At 39.9% G+C, this 19,545-nt stretch overlaps 1 protein-coding gene across 1 annotated transcript in view; it reads right to left on the reverse strand.

Annotated features, from left to right (window-relative positions):
• necab3 (N-terminal EF-hand calcium binding protein 3) overlaps positions 1-19,545 on the reverse strand; it is a 55,783-nt gene that overhangs the window by 19,046 nt on the left and 17,192 nt on the right. The window contains exons 3-6 of the mRNA XM_034198450.1: positions 11,818-11,926; positions 10,323-10,348; positions 8,392-8,489; positions 6,030-6,166 (exon numbers count right to left, since the gene is read on the reverse strand). Of these exons, the coding sequence (XP_034054341.1) occupies positions 6,030-6,166; positions 8,392-8,489; positions 10,323-10,348; positions 11,818-11,926 (370 nt within the window). The remainder of the gene's footprint in view (positions 1-6,029; positions 6,167-8,391; positions 8,490-10,322; positions 10,349-11,817; positions 11,927-19,545) is intronic.

Here is a 19,545-nt window from a genome sequence, read left to right on the forward strand (position 1 = left end):
ATAAATAAATACACACACATCAATGTGTTGTGGATGGAACACAACAAATGGTGCTCTTACCTGTGATGCCTCCTCCACACATTATAACCAGACTGTATCATTCAAACTATAAGTAACAGTTCTAGCTACTTGACTTCAGACAAACAATTCAAAAGACAAAATCAACACAATGTATTGAAAGACCAATCTTTATTTCTCTCCTTTTGTTTGTGTTATTAAACCCTGTCAATCTAAAAAACTGAGCAACTCAACAGTTAACTTTATATTTCTTATTGTCCAAAGCATCTATTACACTATTTGTTCCCCTCTCATATTCACAGGATGGATGATTAGAGACTTTGGGGGAGACCTCAGCTTTATGAACGTCCTGTCTGTTGCTTTGGCCGGAGAGGGCTGAGGGTCTTTCCCTGCGAGGAGTCCTCCTCGCAGGGAAAGACCCTGCAGACCTGATGGAGGAGGACTTACACCAGCTGCACCTACAGAACTTAGCCCATGCTGGGCATAGCTGTTACCACCTGCACAGGCCTAGCCTGTCAATTAACAGATTAACATTGAGTGTAACTTATGTATATTATTTCGTTTTTATTTTTTTTAAAAATGGTGATGGTTCATGCTTGATAACTTTTAGTTCACATTTCAATAAATTGTATTTGCTGTCCGTTATTCTTACTGAAAATGTTAAATTACACATTCACATCTGACTGAAGATTGGTACCATTTATTTATGACGTTCCAAACTCGGCGGCACAAGGCACAAGTGATGTGAAGCTCAAAGTGCAAATGCATTTGATCAGCTGACTTTTTTTTTGCCAAACTTTATAGGCCTGACAATCACACTGTCTCTGTGCAACGTAAAACACAAAACAACACAAATGAAGTTCCTGTTAGACTACAAAACTAGTCAGTGTGCAGGTCTTTGTGTTACAATACAAGTGTCTCTTAGTGAATGTCCTGTACTGCTCTTAAATCTCATCACATCAGCTTTTCCTTTCCCTCTTGGATGTTCTTCTGGACCCTCAGAGAAAGAGAACATGGTGAAGCAGTCCTGTCTCTCAGGCGTGTCCTTTCCTAACAGAAATATCAAAAAACATATTATTGCAGAGCAAGTGTGTTATTTAAGAAAGAGGTGTGTTTGTTTGTTCATAAATATAATGATTTTTTATTTGAATGTGTTTTTTAAATCCAACAGTGTACTACAAAGATAATCAGATTATGAATAAACCATTCTAAATTCATCAACATTGAAATAAATGTATTATTAAAATAATATTTAACTGTTATCAAAACTTAGTGCAACTGTAGAAGCTTGCTATGTTCGGTTGTCTCACTGAAAGACAAAGGGTCGCAGCTCTCACTATGTGATGTTGCTTGGTAAAATGTAAATGTAACCTTTTGCTAAGAAAGTACACTCAACATCACTGATGTGTAGGTGATCTAGTATTCAGTCATGTTTAATGGCATGTCTATCAGTGTATTGGAGTCATTACTTTATGCATTCTTTGTAAAGCATGAAAAAGGTGTACCTTGGAATCCGTGCTGAAGTTCTCTGCTGCTAGGACTCCAGATCTGTCTCTCCTCCTCTGGTCCAGGTCTGTCTCTCCTCCTCTGGTCCAGATCTGTCTCTCCTCCTCTGGTCCAGCCTGTCTGGATCACCTTAAGGAGACTTTGAACAAACAGATGTAAAGTTACATGCATGGGTTACAGACTTCTTTCCATGCAAACAACTTTTTATCTTCTTTTAAAAACAGGTCATAATCTTATTGTTATACTTAAGAAATGGCTGGATATCACAGTCCTTATACTGTATCAGTTTGATTGAGTATTATTGTGTAGGTCCTTTTTATTTTACTGTTACTTTGGATGAGGTTTTCATGAGTCAGTCAAATTAATTTGTTTTCATATGCCATATTCATATGTAATCACACACGTAAGGGTAAGACACAAACCTATTGAACAAATGCAATGCAATGGATAAGCTTCATTTCCACTGAAGTCACAGATAACGTCATATATAATATTTAAACAAATCATTTCCTTGTCACTAAAGCATTGACTACGCTATTCATCGTCCTTAAATGCAGGAATTAAGTTACATGTTCTGTTCTACAGCCACGATAAGGCTGTTTCTCAAGTGTGAGGATAATACAATTAAAAGAGGCATTGGTAATAATATTAAAAACAACAATGTTTGGGTCGTTCGTCGGATAGGCGGTTAGCTGCAATAAATAACTCCAGTTCAACAAACCATATTACAATATCTAAGGGAGCGTTATTATCTTGAAATGTGACGTTCATATTTTAAAGATACACACATTTCATTGTGAGGTTGATTTAATATACACTAAGCCTCTCTTCAACAATACGTTGACGTTAGCTAGTCTATTTTATGCTATAGTAGAGCATAGCGAATTTAAATGAACCTTAACAATGCATACAGTAACCTAAATAGCAAACTAACTATCTAACGTACAAGGATGACCTTATTTTAGCAACCTCGCACAGAAGCCTTTTGATATACAGTAGCATCCCACTTAATGTTTTACACTCTTGGATGCTACGCATAGCATCGTTAGCACAGATGGAGCTACGATTGCTCAAATGCTAACCCAACTCTAAACATTCATTAACGTTAGCTTAATAAAAACACCAGTAACATAACATAAAGTACGCAGGGTTGACTTACCGAAGAAACTGCATTCATGGACGGTCTGTTTCAACGGCAGATAAATCCTATATTTGCAGGACGAATAGTCCACCAGGAACCAACACAACAAACATGGCCGAGTTCAAGTAGTGTTCTCCTCATGAGCTGAGCCGCTGTAGCATCACGGAGCTAACGGAGCTAGCAGAGAGGAGCTAGGAGCAGCAGCCCCGTTGTCATGAAGGGGGAATCTAACTATATACAGAATATGTTTTTGTAGATCCAGGCTAGAAACATGTTCATTTTCTGATGTTAAGTTGGACATTTTAACAAAGGGTCTACGGGAATTGCTCCCATCTGCATCCATCGCCTACAGTTTGCAGCATTGGGCTTCACCGCACTGTCCCGGGGTTTGCCGCTTGGCTCTGATAGGCCAGAAGTCGGTTTGATTGCATTAGGGCTCGATTGCTTATCCTGTCTGAGTAGCCCGGATGAGGCTGCATCGCAATTTTTGACGTCGAATTTTACACACCGAATTTTTTTACATCGAATTTTAAACACCGAAATATTTGACGTCGAATTTTTTTCACTTGAATTTTTGGGATCTGAATTTGAACATTCGAATTTTTTTAACTTGAATTTTTACATTTTTATTTCACATAGATAAATTCGGAGCAAAAAAAATTCAGATTCATGATTTTCAAAGTAATTATTTTCAATGCTATAAATTCGGTGTCTAATAAAATTCAAATACTTCTGTCTCTTGTTTGCTTCCATACAGGTGGGAGTGCAACTGCCGCTGCGCCTCGGCTTGTTGACAAAAAATACGCCAGAAGCGACATTTTGAAGTATTTTAGCTATATCTCTGACAGTGAGGGCAAGCCTACGGACACCACGAGGCCTGTCTATAAGACATGTATTGATTTGATTTAATACGAATTATTGTCATTTATTTTATTTATTGTTCTCATTGTTTAAAAATGTGTGTTATGGTTATGGTTCTGGTGTGAAATAAAGCACAATAATTACATTTAAGACTGTTTCCCTTTTTTTAAGAAAAGTATCGAAAAAGAATCGGAATCGCAATTCTTGACTTGGTATCGAAACCAAAATGTTGGTACCGTGACAACACTAGCTACTCCTGACAGTTAAACCTGATATTTAGTAGGTCTGTTAAGTATTGAATGCTAATAATTCTGACGTAATTTGGCCGGTCAAAGTTGTTTGGGCTCGGATAAAATCGCTCCGTTACTTTCGTCCCGTGTTACTTTCGTCCCGGCTCTCCCTACGTGTGTATGTGTGGTGTCAGGTGTCAGTATGAGAGGATGACAGCGCGTCTAATTTTGATGTTGTCCAAGAGCCAATCACAATAATACCTGCGATGCAGTGAACCAATCACCTTTGAGGGGGGGGAAACCTATCGTTGATTAAACACTATCCAGTGTTTCCCCTACCATTGTCTTGGAGGGGCGCTGCGCCCCGCCAACGGAGCCCGTGCCCCCCCCCTGGAATTCAAGGTGTTTAAAAAATATTTATAATTTTTTTTTTTTTAAATATAGCACCAAATTGCAAATAATCTATAACTACTGTCACTTTTCACATTGAACATGTGCTCTTTTATTAAATAAACTAAACGCTTTCATTTTAAGTTGTGAGTTTAGTGTTTTTGACCCTAAGAAACACTGATGCATTAATCAATAACAATAATCGAACAGCTGCTCCAGAGGATTTAAAAAATATATATCCCAATGCCACAAAAATGCATCAGTGACGTGGTTGAAATCTTGTCTCCAGAAAACAAAAAACTGTTTGATGTGGCTCTTTGCAGTAACATAGAAAAAATGTGGCTCTTAACCTCTGACTGGTTGGCCACCCCTGAAGTATTGCATCAAAGAATCGCTCAGGTCTCTGATGAACCACAATGCTCAGAAAAAAACAGTGTTTCCATTGCAACAATAAGCAGAATTGGTGAGCTCTTTTTACATTTAAATGAAAGCACTAGGCTTTTTGACAGTACTATTGAATTTCAAGCAGTATGCCTATTAGTGAAGCAACTGTTTGATTTACTGTTAGAAAGTAGCAGATAATAAGTGCTGTGTTAAAAATGAGGGGGGGGGGGGGCTTTCGATGTGGCACTGATTAGTGGAATTTCCTTTCCAGTGCTGACTTCACTGACAACATTTTTATTTTGAATGGCATAGAGGTTGTGCAGCTGTCACAACTGAGTGACAAATACATCCGATTGACAGAGAGCTGTGACACTGGAAGTCGGTCAACTTTTCAAGTAAAGGGCTGCTAAAATAGGTGGTAGAAGAAGAATATATTTAGTGTAGCATTTTTCTTGACTGTTTGTGGTTTTGCAAAGCTATAGATGAATTGCCTCCAATGTATTGACACATCTCTCCACCAGGCCTCAGCAACATCATGCACCCTTCCAAAACTTGATAAACAACAGCAACTCGCTGAAGCATCTTTGCTTCCAAATGTTAACCTGCAGGCTGATGCTTCCCAGTGTAGAACATCATTGTTTAAGTCCTGGCAGAGAAAATATCAATCCATTGTGTGTATTATCATACTTTCATGATTGTCTCTAGATTGTAACTCTAGATCTGCAAAACTCTCTCAAGATGGTTCCTAAGAGAATCACTAAATGTAATCCTCACCATAATCAGTTGTGGATAGCACATTTTACAAGAGTTTTGCTTTGAGTGTCACCATCTTTACATGACGATTCTTCACATACATCGTTTTACTGTATATGGACTTACTTCTTATAGAGTTACATGTAGTATAAGGACTAGCACTCATCTACCAAACTGTGCAAAATAAGAAAAGAAAAAGTCATTGTTTGATTGTGTATTTTACTGTAGGCAGCTTCCATGCTCTAACTTGCACCTGTGCTGTAACGAAGGTGCTGTTAAGAGGCCTTGATAAACTTAAGGTTAACCCCTACAAATGTTCAATTAAATAAAGTTACAATGCAAAACATAAAAGGACGAAAATGCTGAAGAGACTTCATGCCAACAGGAAGTTTCTCTTTTTTTTTTAGGTTTAAGTCGAAGCACCTTGTTACAGACACCATGATGGCTGCAGTTATGGAAAGATGGGCATGGTCAAAGAAAACCAATGTGTTTTTGTTGCACAATTCCGTCATACTAATTCAATGTGCTTTTGCACTGGAAGTAAGCTCAACTTTTATGCCACCCTGATACATAATTGTAACCTTTAGCCAATCAAGAATCCTCTTTAGTTGCATTTAATGCGTTTCAGTGAAGTGCCTTCGTCAGGGTGAGGAAGTATAGTTTGAGGCTATGTTATAGTAGAGAGAATATATTGAAATATGTATAGTATATTAACAAATGATACAGTGTAATTGTTCAGTACTAACGGTGCAGGGCTGCTCTGCTCTTCAACAGCCTCCATGGCACACTGCAGGGACCTCTGTAGAGACAGAAGCTGACTGGATGTCTCTCTTAGCATGAACCTGGTGACAAACTGGCCCAACACACTGGAACCCAGGTACTCCTGAGAGACAGAGTGACGCACAGAAGGACAGGTTTATTCCTATATTGCACAACTAGAAGCAACACAAAATTAAAAGCAATTCAGAGACAAGACACAATTCTCCAAAACAGTACCAGGTAGACCTTTGAGACAGCTACAATTAAATGGGCTAATTAATTATTTGAACACGTGCATTATTCAGTACCTCATATCCAAATTCCAAGGTGGAAGGATTTTAATAGGTGCCATAATTGTTGCTTGCATCCCTAAACTCAAATATGATTATGCACTCTCAAAGGAGTCTTTGCATGCAATGTGCTACTAAAGTAACAGCGCAGCTCTCTGTGTCCAAACTTAAATTGACAAGTAGCCCCCAGTGGAAATTCATCATGGAATTAGCAGTCCAGAGCACACACTGACGGACCACAGCTGCCAACTAGCTATTGCAAAATGCTCTATAGAATTGTCCCATTCCAATACCTTCAGAAAAGATCCAGATCAGAGGAACAACGGATCTAATTAGGACAGGATGCATAATCATTCAGCAGACATCTCTCTCTCTCTCTCTCTCTCTCTCTCTCTCTCTCTAGGTCGTCCTCAGACGAGCCCTCCATCGTCGCTTCCAGTCATCCCGGTTCTCCATACATCTGGCCAGTTCATTGGTACTTTGTGCTCCTGCGTCGTTCTTGAGTACGTCCACGTATGTTTGTGCGGGACGTCCTCGTGACCGATGCCCGTGTGTTGGTTCCCACAGCACCAATTTGCCGGCTGGCAGCTCTTGATGCCTTTGGCAATGTCCTGCTAGTTTCATTCTCCTGGCTGCAATTTTCTCGCTCACCCTTGGTATTCCCTCGTACAGGATGTTGTTGGTTAAATGTACACTCTTGCTGATGTTAAATACTGCTCGCAACATTCTGGTGTAGCATCCGTCTAGAGACTTTTGCAGGGTTGGCTTCAGGGTCCAGCATTCACTGCCATAGAGGAGAACAGACTCTACCGTTGCATAGAAGAAGCTGAGTTTGATTTGACGGGAGAGGTTGGAGTTCCATACACTGGTCATGCCGTTCAGGGCCCTCCATGCAAGTGCCTTCCTCACCTTAAGATCTTGCTCGGTTGAGTTGACCCATGAGCCCAGGTACTTGAAGTCCTTGACTACTTTAAGCACAGTGCCTTCTGTTGTTGTCAGAGGTGGATGTTCTGGTAAGATGTTATAGGTAATAACCTCAGTTTTCTTGGCATTTAGCCTCAGGCCAACCTTGGCACACTCTGACTCCACTCTGTTCAGGAGTTCCTGCGCTTGCTCCATGCTGTCGGAGAGCAGGCTGATGTCGTCCGCATAGTCCAGGTCTGTCAGGACTACTGTGGGGTGTCGTCTCGACCTCCTTGGTGTTAGAGTGAAGCCGAGATCCTGCTCTCGTCCACTGATGGCCTTCCTGAGCGCGTAATCCAGGACCATGATGAAGAGGAAGGGGGCCAGGGTGTCCCCTTGCATTACATCTCCTCTCCTATTGTTGTTTAACAAGCATTGCTGTTTGCGGTTGTATTACAAGTCAAATCCTTGATTCAAGGTTGTTACCTACAAATAATTGAGGCAATTTCACAATATCATTTTAACTGCAATTAAATAATGCATGCCCTGGGGAGGTTAATGTTAGGTTTATTTGGGCTTTTTGTTTCGAAAATAGTGTCAAATTGTTTCAAAATAAAGAGTTGATACGTTTCTCCAAATTTAGGCTACATTAGAAACAATCTGAGATAACACATTTTAATGATTATCTCAAACTCTGGACCAACTGTGAGAAACAGTTCTACATTTTGAAAAATATGCTTATTAGCCATCACTCCGATATAACTCTCATATCTCTGCAGTAACTATATACAGTCTTTGTAAATATGAGGCCACCTCTACCAGCATGTTAACTTATCTTAGCAAGACATTTGAAAACAAGGGGAGACCGCTAAAATCTGCCTACTTATTTAGCAAATGAACATGTTATGTCTTTGTATGTAGTTAACTCAACTAATGAAAATGATAATAAGTTAGCTTTAGTGGGTCGATTAGCAGATTGCCTTACCACTGGAAAGAGAGCAGATAGCTGCTAGCTGGTCTCATTCTTGTTGCGAAGTTTGTGTGTGTGTGTTTGTTTGTGTCAGTTTCATAACATAGCCTACTTATATTCACTCAGCATGTGTTTTTATACTGAACAAACTTGATTTAAATCAAATTTACATAATGCAAAACTTACCTCTTTAGTTTTATCCATAGCCTTTAGAATGGAAATATTCAGACTCTCAAGAGATGAAAGTACATTCAGATACTCCCCCAGGTGCTGAGAGAAATAATCTAATAGGAAACAGTAAACAAGCTGTAAATGTCATTGTAATATCAGGACAGTCAAAAGTTTATATGTTGCCATGACAGATAACTCTTAAAAGAAAACCATGCAAAGGTCTATTTGGATATTTTAAAGATGGGAAATAAAAATATCCATAGTTTTCTAAACAGGTTGTGTTAATATGTATTCAAAGTTGACATGCCAGTGCACCAATAACACTCAATGCTCTCCATGAAAAGAAATGGATACTGTGTACAGTTGGAGACAGGAGCCATAACAAATTATTGGATAGCAGATATAACCAAATGATGAATAAAGTCCTACACATGTTCAATATACTGTCATGACTAATTGAGTTCAGAGAACTTAGAAAAAAATAAAATTGATAAAAGTAAAGATGTGCGGGGAAAGTGCTTCAAAGCAGATTAGTGAAGCAGAGAAATGCTTTAATATAAATGAGTTCTTTGCTCTTAATTAAAAACAGACTTCCATTTAACCAAAGAGTACGGAGAGACCCGAGGTTAACGGATCAGTAGCACCTTGCACACTCTTCTTACTTAGATTCAATTAGGTTATATCCCTGAATTGAAGCCTGTCTGAAACTCACACTTAAAAAAAACTGTAGAAGGAAGACTTTGTCATGGAAAACATTCAACTTCTATTGACGTCAGATGGACAAAAAGCTATTTCCACTAAATAAATGATGCAGACGTTTTATTCTGGGTGCTAATGTTATTTACAGGTCCATGCCCTATTTCATCACTTTATTGAGGCCATTTGACACACATGCATTTTTAAGATGATTAAAAAATAGGGCAATAGATCTGTGCCATGTTTTTTTCTTCATACTGACAGATTATATCAGTGTCTCAGATGAATGTTGGTTGTGTTGTTGGTTCTAGCACATTATAATATGTCTTTCACTAAGCAAAATCTAAAGAACAGAGAGGACTTAAGGAATAGTAAGACATTTTGGAAAATCCCCATATTGTCTTTCTTATGGAGAGTTGGAGGAGAATAGTGAAACCAAAATGTCAAACTATTGCTGCAAAGATTTTCCGTGCTACTAAATCCTTAAGAATATGGATACACAAATAAGACGATCTCTGATGTTGGTTTATCTTAAAGTGGACCTATCATGCTATATTTGAAAAATATATTGTAGGGCCATACCTATACAAAACATGTCTGTGAAGTTTTTTTTTCAAAATACCAAACAGATCACCCATTGTAGCCATGCCTCATATTGCTCAAACCCCTCTTTTGAAGCCTTGCTAGAGAAAAGGCAGATTGTGGGTCCTTAGCTTGAAAAAAATAAATAAGAGGAGGCGGAGCTAATGCCTGATCAGAATTATACCGGAGATAAAGTTAAATTCAAACCACGTCAAGGATTATTTCTGAAATAGTATGGAGCTCAAATGCTTTTTCTCTTGCAGGTTTATCACAAGGAGAGTTCCTTTTTTTATTTCCTGCTTTTTAAACACATGTGCTCTTCAGTACAGGTTAGCTCTGAGGCTTGCTAATGTAAACAAAGACGAGATTATGTCCAAAACACGTCAGGCATTGTTTCTGATAGCAACTTTCTGTGGGTCCACCGACGTCACAGCGGATGGAAATCTGTATCCGCTCGTTGTACACCCGTTTTTAAAAGATTTGGGTACAGATGAAAAGATTGAGGGTTTTATTTTCTGACGTTGCGTGAGTTCCCCGACGCACCGGGGACACATATTTATGTATAAAAGACATCACAAAGTGCATTTTGCATGATAGGTCCCCTTTAAATACAGCAGTTCTACTCAAATGAAAGTAATGCTGCTTATTAAATCAGACAATGCACCAACCTGATAGCTTGTCCGTTTCCAGATTGCTGCAGGGCATAACATAAGAGGAGATAAATGGCAAATGTATTGAGAAAGTTAATTAGGGAAAGTCAAAGTCACGCTGCTCTCTAATTCTGCAAGATAAGACAGCACAGATAAGATGTGTTAAACATATTTGTAAAACGTAGGCGTATAATAAGCACAACACAAGCATTCATATTAGTTCTGCTTGGATAGTGCTTTGCAATCTACGTGAACAATACAGTATAGCTTTTTCAAGATAGAAAAACAAGTTAAAACAGTTATGTGTTTCTTTCCTTACTCCACCGTTGTAAACACATTTGAATCAATATTCCTTTGTTTAACTGTCCCGGCACAAATTATTACATTGGGTGTTAAATTGTTCTCAGCTTGGTAAAGGCGGCATCATTATTAAGTATATGAAAAGTTCCCTTGTTGCTTTAATGACATATTTCAGGTCATTTTCACTGCCAGCTGCACACCACAACTGAAGTTGCGTAATGGCTGGTGTTATTAGAAAGCTCAAACAGCGTGTGTGGGAAAAACAGTAGAGACAATAGGTCCCACAGGCTATCATTACAATGACAAAAACATTATTTATTTATATTTTTCTTTGTTTTAAGCTGAGAGGGAATACTATCTGTGCTTTGTGAATTTGATCATCATCAACATAAGAACATGGGTTTTGTTTCAAAAGCGATATTTCTGACAGCACCGTTATTCAGAACAAGCAAGCCCTTTAATGAGACATCAGAGATACATTCATGCCAACTCAAAGCTTGGAGCGTAGTGGGACAGGTCTGAGGGCTGGTGTCACATCAGTGACAATCCCTGCGTTACAGCATGTCCAGGAGCAATTTATCACACAGTGATGGAAGAACTGAGTAGTTGTTGTAGCCAGTTACCACGCGAACTCTAATTTGTTAGGTTCACAACAGAAAAACATCTTATGAAGTAAATTAATCAATTCTTCTCAATGTAAAGAAGTGTGTAGTCAGAAAGAGGTTGCCAATGTCTCCTTAATACAAATCCCTTATCCGCCAAAGACAATAAGGAAAAATGGAAGGATCAAACTTAAAACCATTACCATATGGGATCCAAAACACATTTACCACAACAGGGGAGAAATGGTCTTTACCACTGTGGCTGCAGTGATTTAAACATTCTCTGCAGACCAGTGATTTCAGCAGCGACCCTCAGGCTGATTGCTCTGATTGCAATTTTGGGGGAGTAGGTTTTGAAGTGGCTGCTATATTCCAGAGTGTTTTATGTCCAAAGGAAGGGGGTAAACATTCATTCAGCCTGCTTGAGTTTGGCTGCAAGGCTTGTGAGACATTTAGCCTGTGACTGATTACTTGAAAGGAACACATTAGCTGTGCCTTTAAGCTTCAAACACTTGCTGTTTAGTTTTTTTAAGGCTTATTTCTAACTGTGAAAGGCACTAGTTAATACATCACTACATTTTCACCATTAGGGATTGCAATTTAAAACTCACTTTGTTTTTCGGCCATCTATGGAATAGAAAAGCTCCTGCAGTTCCTCAGTAGTCAGGATCCCATCCGCAAAATAAGCATTGAACTCTTCAAATGACAGCTTACCATCATCTGAAAAAAGAAGCATAGGCCTATATTATTACAGAACTTGCAACACTAATGGTGTAAAATAAGCCTGAATTGATATACAATATATAATAACCCCCTTTCTTTTTTATTTCTTGTCAAAAACTGTGAAAAAAGAAACAAAACATTCATCAAACTATTGTAAGAACGACATTTTGTCAGCAGATTGAATTGTTCTATCTATCTTTATTTTCTGCTATTGATTCTTCTGTGCATTGTCTGTCAAAATGTGCAGAAAAATCCATAGAGGAAAATAAAAAGCTTGTCATCTGTGAAGAAGAGGTCCTTTGTGAGCCTACTTTCAATCTGTCTACTGGCGGAGGTAACACTTCACAATTTGTCACACCCCTCCCTTTTGCATGACCGAATCAGAAAGTGACCGTGTCACTCGTGTTGAGACCGTGTCACTGTTGGTCCTGTCCTGTTGTCTGCGGAGGCCCACTCCCACCTGTTGAGTGCGGCTGTGCTTGGGTGGTTTCCCCCCGACGAAGACGTTGCGAGGAGACGGAGCGGCTCCACCGGCTGCTGTCTGCTTCCACCTGTCTGGTGTCTGTGGTCTGCAGAGGCCTGCTCCCACCTGTGGAGTGCGGCTGTGCGGAGAAGGATTTTGCCCCGAGGACGTCGCGGAGAGACTGAGTGGCTCCACGCTTCGGGCTGGGGCCTGCTCCCGTCGGGCATGTGCTGCTGTGCGGAGGAGGATTCGCCACAGCTGGGGCTTGCTTTCCACCTTTCCTGGCTGCGGTGTGGCTGAGGAGGAGGGTTCTTGCCCGGGGAACATCGGAGAATGGCACATGTCATGTTTCTGCTGTGCCTGTTTGCTGTTTTGGACTGTGGGAAGATCTCTAGTAATCCTGAGAGGTCTACTGGATTCGGGTATGTTCTGCTACCCGCGGTGGGCTTTTTTGTTTGCCTGCTATCTATGATGGTTCTTCAGGACTGCTTCTTAAGCTCTAATCACACTTTCACAGACTTTGCTGGTGATTCTAGAGAAGATGACGGTGTATGTGTGTCGTTTAAGAGGAAAAGATGCCTGTTTTTGTTGTTGTTATTACTGTCAGGAAATGTACAACCTAACCCTGGTCCGCCCAGTAGTAGTAGTCAGATTGCTACTCCTGCTGATTTTAAAGCTAGGTCTGGGTTGGGTTTCATCCACTTGAATGTGCGCAGTCTGTTAGGTAAACTAGATTTTGTCCGCATCTGGGCGAGCTCGACTGACGCTGACGTCTTTGTTTTATCAGAAACATGGCTAAACAAATCTATTTTGGCCTCTGACATTGCCTTAAATGGTTATAATCAGGGGTGCACATCACTTTTTTGCCCTGGTTCTCAAAGGAGCACCTGGAGATGTTGCTTGGTGCTCATCTTTAAAATGAAATAAACCGTAACTTTTGAGGGGGTCTTGACTTTATTTGCCAGACACACGGCACTGAACACACAGAGGTGAACACAGAACACACATGCAGAGGTGAACACAAGACAACATTAGCACGACCAGTAATCCTACAAGCTGTCATCACTACCCTCCTGACTGTTCTCCTCACTGTCTTCCTCTCTGTCAGACATGGTAGCTGATGATGTAGGCCTACTTCTTTCTCTCTGGTTGAGTCTGCGATTAGCTGCTTGCATCCACAAGTCAACAGCTGGGTTTGGGTCGAAAGTCTCTGTTGTGATCATCTTAGACAAGTGGATGTAATCAAATAAGTATGTGAACATAACCAATAACCTACCATAGCCAATAACAAATTAATGTAACTTATTTTATTTGTGTTGTTCATTCATATCTTATTTTACCGTAACATTTATTTATGCATTTTTTTTTTATCTCTCCAGTTTTAAAGGATCTTTTTGGTTACTGTCCTATAGTATATACACTGTAAAAACCAACCTATAAGATCTACTCAATAAAATGGGGGTAACAATTTGCACACACTTCTTTTGAGTAGATTTTACCCAATGTTTTTGGGTAAAGGTTACTAATATTTAATATATAAGATTTACTTTAAGAAATTAAGTCAAATCTAACTCAATTACTTAATAAAACATATTATATATAAATGAGTAATATTTACTCTCAATCATAGGCAGCTGGGTAAAGGTTACTAATATTTAATATATAAGACTTACTTTAAGAAATTAAGTAAAATCTAACTCAATTACTTAAAACGTATTACTTATAAATGAGTAATATTTACTCCTAATCGTAGGCAGCTATTTACTTAATAATTGATCCATATTACACATTAATTACTTTATTAGTAAGGTTACCAGTAAACAATATATTGCCACACAAGATTTTATTGATCATGTTTTTTTTATTAATAATAATAATAATAATAATTTCAATTTATATAGCGCCTTTCACGAAACCCAAGGACGCTTTACAATGGGAAGTAACAAAACAAAAAGTAATAATAAAGATACATAGGCTGAAGAAAACAAAAACAGGAACAGGTTGCTGAGTACTGTATATTAGTTGAGGCCAAAGGCCTGAGTGAACAGATGGTGTTTGAGGTGTTTTTTGAAGGTGTCCAGAGTGTCTGCATTCCTGATTGCACAGGGGAGAGAATTCCAGAGGGTGGGGGCTGCGACACTGAAGGCTCTGTTGCCAAATGTTTTCAGCTTGGAGCGCTGGATGGAGAGCAGCCCTTTGTCAGAGGACCGCAGGTGACGAGAGGGGGTGTAGGGCTGAAGGAGGTCAGAGATGTATGGAGGGGCTAGGGAGTGGAGAGATTTGTAAGTTAGCAGGAGGAGTTTGTACTGGATGCGTGACTTGACCGGGAGCCAGTGAAGGTGGATGAGGGTAGGGGTGATGTGTTGCCAGGGCTTAGTGTGGGTGAGGAGCCTGGCTGCAAATTGACCAAATGTATAAGTGCAATATGGCCATACATTGAGATTATTTAAACAGTTAAGTGCATTTCAATTGTTAACACTGAGCAGAATCTTCAAAATAGTCACAATCACATTGTGGGAAAAGATTGTCCCACTCTTGACCTAACAATCAACATCGGCACCTCAGTTGTTTCCCCGACTCAGACTGCAAGGAATCTGGGTGTGACCCTAGATAACAACCTGTCCTTCACTGCAAACATCGCTGCTACAACCCGTTGCTGCAGATACACGCTTTACAACATCAGGAAGATACGTCCCCAGCTGACTCAGAAAGCGACTCAGGTTCTGGTCCAGGCTCTCGTCATCTCACGCCTAGACTACTGCAACTCCCTCCTGGCTGGTCTACCTGCATGTGCCATCCGACCTCTGCAGCTCATCCAGAATGCAGCGGCTCGTCTGGTCTTCAACCTTCCTAAATGTTCCCACACCACTCCGCTCCTCCGCTCCCTTCACTGGCTTCCGGTAACTGCTAGAATCCACTTCAAGACACTGGTACTTGCTTACCATGCTGCGAATGGATCTGGCCCTTCCTACATCCAGGACATGGTTAAACCGTACACCCCAGCGCGTGCACTGCGCTCTCGACTCGTTGCGCCCTCGCTGCGAGGGGGACCCAAGTTCCCATCGGCGAAAACACGTGGGTTTGCTGTCCTGGCTCCAAGATGGTGGAATGAGCTCCCCATTGACATCAGGACGGCAGATAGCTTGCACATCTTCCGGCGCAAACTGAAAACTCATCTCTTTCGACTCCACTTCGAGCGTTAGAACTAGTAACGAAGCACTTTTATACGAATAAAGGACTGGCTTACCTAAAGCCAGTTGAGTAGCACTTGAAATGTTTGGCTCTATGAAACCTGATGTACTTATATGATTCTGTTTTCTTCAAGGTTGTGTCTTCCTGGTCGAATGTACTTATTGTAAGTCGCTTTGGATAAAAGCGTCAGCCAAATGCAATGTAATGTAATGTAATGTAATGTAATAGTGTACATTGGAATGATTTAAAACCTGTTTATCCCAATAATTATAAAGGAGTGCCTTGGAAATATGTGTTTACATAAATTGTGACCAAACCGTTTGAACTTAGACAAAGAGTCCTTTACCTCACTGAGCTGTAGTTAACTTATCAGCCTCTCAGTCTGACTGGAGAGGACTCTCCCTCCACATTATTGTAGAAACATCTTCTTCTTATATCCGCTAGCACGGCACCAGATTCTAATAACAACAGCGCTGGTACCGGTGCACCCTCCCTCTCTCACTCGCACTTTGGCTGTGAGCTGCGGGCGCCAGATAAGCCAACATCCCCCATTTTCATCACTTACAGCGCCCATCGTACAAGGCAAATGGAACGTGTATCCGGGATGAACAGGGTGTTACATTTACTTAATTATGAATATTGTTACATCAAGGCCGAAAATTAGGATGAGCCCCAACATCTCTCTCTCTCTCTCTCTCTCTCTCTCTCTCTCTCTCTCTCTCTCTCTCTCTCTCTCTCTCTCTCTCTCTCTCTCTCTCTATCTCGATCTGTCTCTCTATATATATATATATATATAATGATATAATATATATATATATATATATATATATATATATATATATATATATATATAGTATATATATATATATATAATGTAATGTAATGTAATGTATATATATATATATATATATATATATATATATATATATGCCTATATATAGGCCTATATATAGGCCTACGCAAATGCGCTTTGTTTCAAATGACCCGGTGCTCTTTCATTTGGCGGAGGTGCGCATGCACACTTGCGCACCAGTTATGTGCAGCCCTGGTTATAATGTGTATCGTACCGACCGGCCTAATAAAGGTGGTGGCGTTGCCATTTATGTTATGAATAAGTTCAGTGTAACCACATTAGTTTCCAAATCTATCAGTAAGCAATTTGAATTTTTAGCCATAAATATAGAAGTGGCAAAGGGTCAACAGGTACTGGTAGTGAGTTGTTACAGACCCCCCTCAGCTGTCAAAGACTCCTTGTCTTCGCTAGCAAATCTTTTATCACAACGAGACTACAAGGAAATAGTGCTACTTGGAGATTTTAACTGGGACTGGTTAACTGCAGTGTCAGAGGATTTTAAAAACCTTTGTATCTCTTTAAATGTTACTCAGATTATAGACAGTCCTACTCGCCCTAACATTAAGTCCCCTAATAAATCCTCCCTAATTGATCTAATTTTAACTAATGTTCCCCATAAATATTCATCTGTGGGAGTATTTGCAAATGATCTGAGTGATCACTGTGTTGTAGCCACAATTAGGGACACTAAGGTCCAAAAGGTTAAACCTCGCATTATCATTAAGAGAGACAAAAAACATTTTGTGGAGCAGGGTTTTGTGCATGATCTGTTTGATTTTGATTGGGGTAAAATCGATCTGTGTGCTGATGTAGAAACCGCATGGTCTTATTTTTATCTTGGTTTTATGGAGATCATTGATAGACATGCACCTCTGCGTACATTTAGAGTAAAGGGATGAGACAATCCTTGGTTTTCTGCTAATCTGTCCAGTCTCCTTTATGAGAGAAACAAGGCCTGGGCAAAGGCTAGGAAATCAGGCTCAGAGGAAGAATGGCTGCATTTTAGGCAGCTAAGAAATAGCTTCACTTCACATGTCAAAAGTGCTAAATCAAAGTACTATCTGTCAGTAACTACAAAGAATCTGAATAATCCTGGAAAATTTTGGAAAGCCATTAAATCTTTATCCACCGGCGATATCCGTAATGAGCTACCTCCGTACATTACCACAGCATCTGGCTCTATATCGGACAGGGCCACCAAGTTAAATTGCTTTAATGAGCATTTTGTGTCCTGTGGTTCTCTATTTGATTCTGTCACTAACTCTGCTTCTGTGAACACTACAGTATGTGACTCTGAAAAACATGTGTTGGAAAACCCTTTTAGTTTTACCCCTTTTACTGTTGATGTTATTCGTGAAGCTTTAACCAAGTTAGATCCTAAGAAACCGGCCGGCCCGGACAACGTAGAACCTTTCTTTTTAAAGATAGCTGCAGATTTTATTGCTCCACCTCTCACTACTCTTTTTAACCTCTCCCTCAGCACTAACACAATTCCAAAATTGTGGAAGTCAGCGTATGTCCTGCCTTTGCTAAAAGGAGGGGAGGCCACCTTATTAAATAACTATAGGCCAATCTCTAAGTTGTCAGTTCTGGCTAAGGTTCTTGAACGCCTAGTGAGTGAACAGGTAAAGGTGTTTTTATGTACAAATGACATCCTGTCTAAACATCAGTCAGGCTTCAGAAAGCAACATAGCACCATCACTGCGACAATGAAAGTGGTGAATGATGTGGCGAGTATTTTAGATAATAAGCAGAGTTGTGCAGCTCTATTTATTGACCTTTCAAAAGCGTTTGACACCGTCGATCATCACATTTTAAAGCAGAGGCTAGCCAGTATAGGCATGTCCAGTCATGCAGTGGGGTGGTTTGTGAACTACCTCTCTGAAAGGTCCCAATGTGTTCACTTTGATGGGCTGTCTTCTGAGTGGTTGAACATTGCAAATGGTGTTCCCCAAGGTTCTGTTTTAGGTCCACTTTTATTCTCCATCTACATCAACAGTTTAGGTGAAAATGTGGATGAAGCTACTTTACATTTTTATGCGGATGATACCGTGATGTACTGTGCAGGTCCCTCCATTAAGGAGGCTGGTGTTAAATTACAGGCTGTTTTTAACATTATTCAGACTCAGCTCTCTGAACTAAAGCTTCTTTTAAATGTTGAGAAAACCAAGGTAATGCTCTTTTCTAAAGCTAAAAATACACCAGAGCCTGTTTTAGATATTGTTACTACGCAAGGAATAAAACTTGAAGTGGTTACCTGTTACAAATACCTTGGTATCTGGCTTGATGATTGTCTCACTTTTAAACTTCATGTCAATAACCTGCTTAAAAAGCTGAGGGTTAGACTAGGTTTCTTCTACAGGAACAAGTCCTGTTTCTCGCTTGAGGCCAGGAAAAGGCTAGTCACTGTGACCTTTATACCTGTGCTGGACTATGGTGATTTGATGTATATGAATGCACCTGCCAATTGCCTGGTCAAGTTAGATGCTGCGTATCACAGCGCACTAAGATTTGTGACAAACTGTAAAGCATTAACCCATCACTGTACCCTGTATGCAAGGGCTGGTTTGCTTTCACTAACTGTACGGAGGATCAGTCACTGGTACATTTTTATATACAAAGCCATGTTAGGGAAACTTCCATCTTATATCTGCTCCCTGATCTCACGGAAAATTGTAAGCGGCTACTGCCTGAGATCGAATGCTGTGGTTTTATTAAATGTGCCAACTGCTAGGACTGTCTTAGGGAAGATAGCTTTTAGATGCGCAGCTCCTGTCTTGGAATAGTCTGCAAATTAAATGGAAACTGAACAATCTGGTGCCACTAAATGTTTTTAAAGCTCGGTTGGATGCCAGTCAATCGGAAGCTATTGGTACCTGTTTATGTGGATAATTATGTAAATGATGCTGTAAGATGTCCTTTTGTTGTTCTATTTATGTTTTTATGTTTCATGTGGAACTACTTGAGCAGGTCTCCCTTGAAAAAGAGATCAATGATCTCAATGGGATTTATCTGTATAAATAAAGGTTTGAAATTAAATGAAATGAACACTGATCAGTCAGCAGTTAGCCTGCCAGAGGAGCAACAAACTGCTATGTTTTAATCCTC

The sequence above is a fragment of the Gymnodraco acuticeps genome, unplaced genomic scaffold (genome assembly GCF_902827175.1).
Source record: "Gymnodraco acuticeps unplaced genomic scaffold, fGymAcu1.1, whole genome shotgun sequence".
NCBI classification, from domain to species: Eukaryota; Metazoa; Chordata; class Actinopteri; order Perciformes; family Bathydraconidae; genus Gymnodraco; species Gymnodraco acuticeps.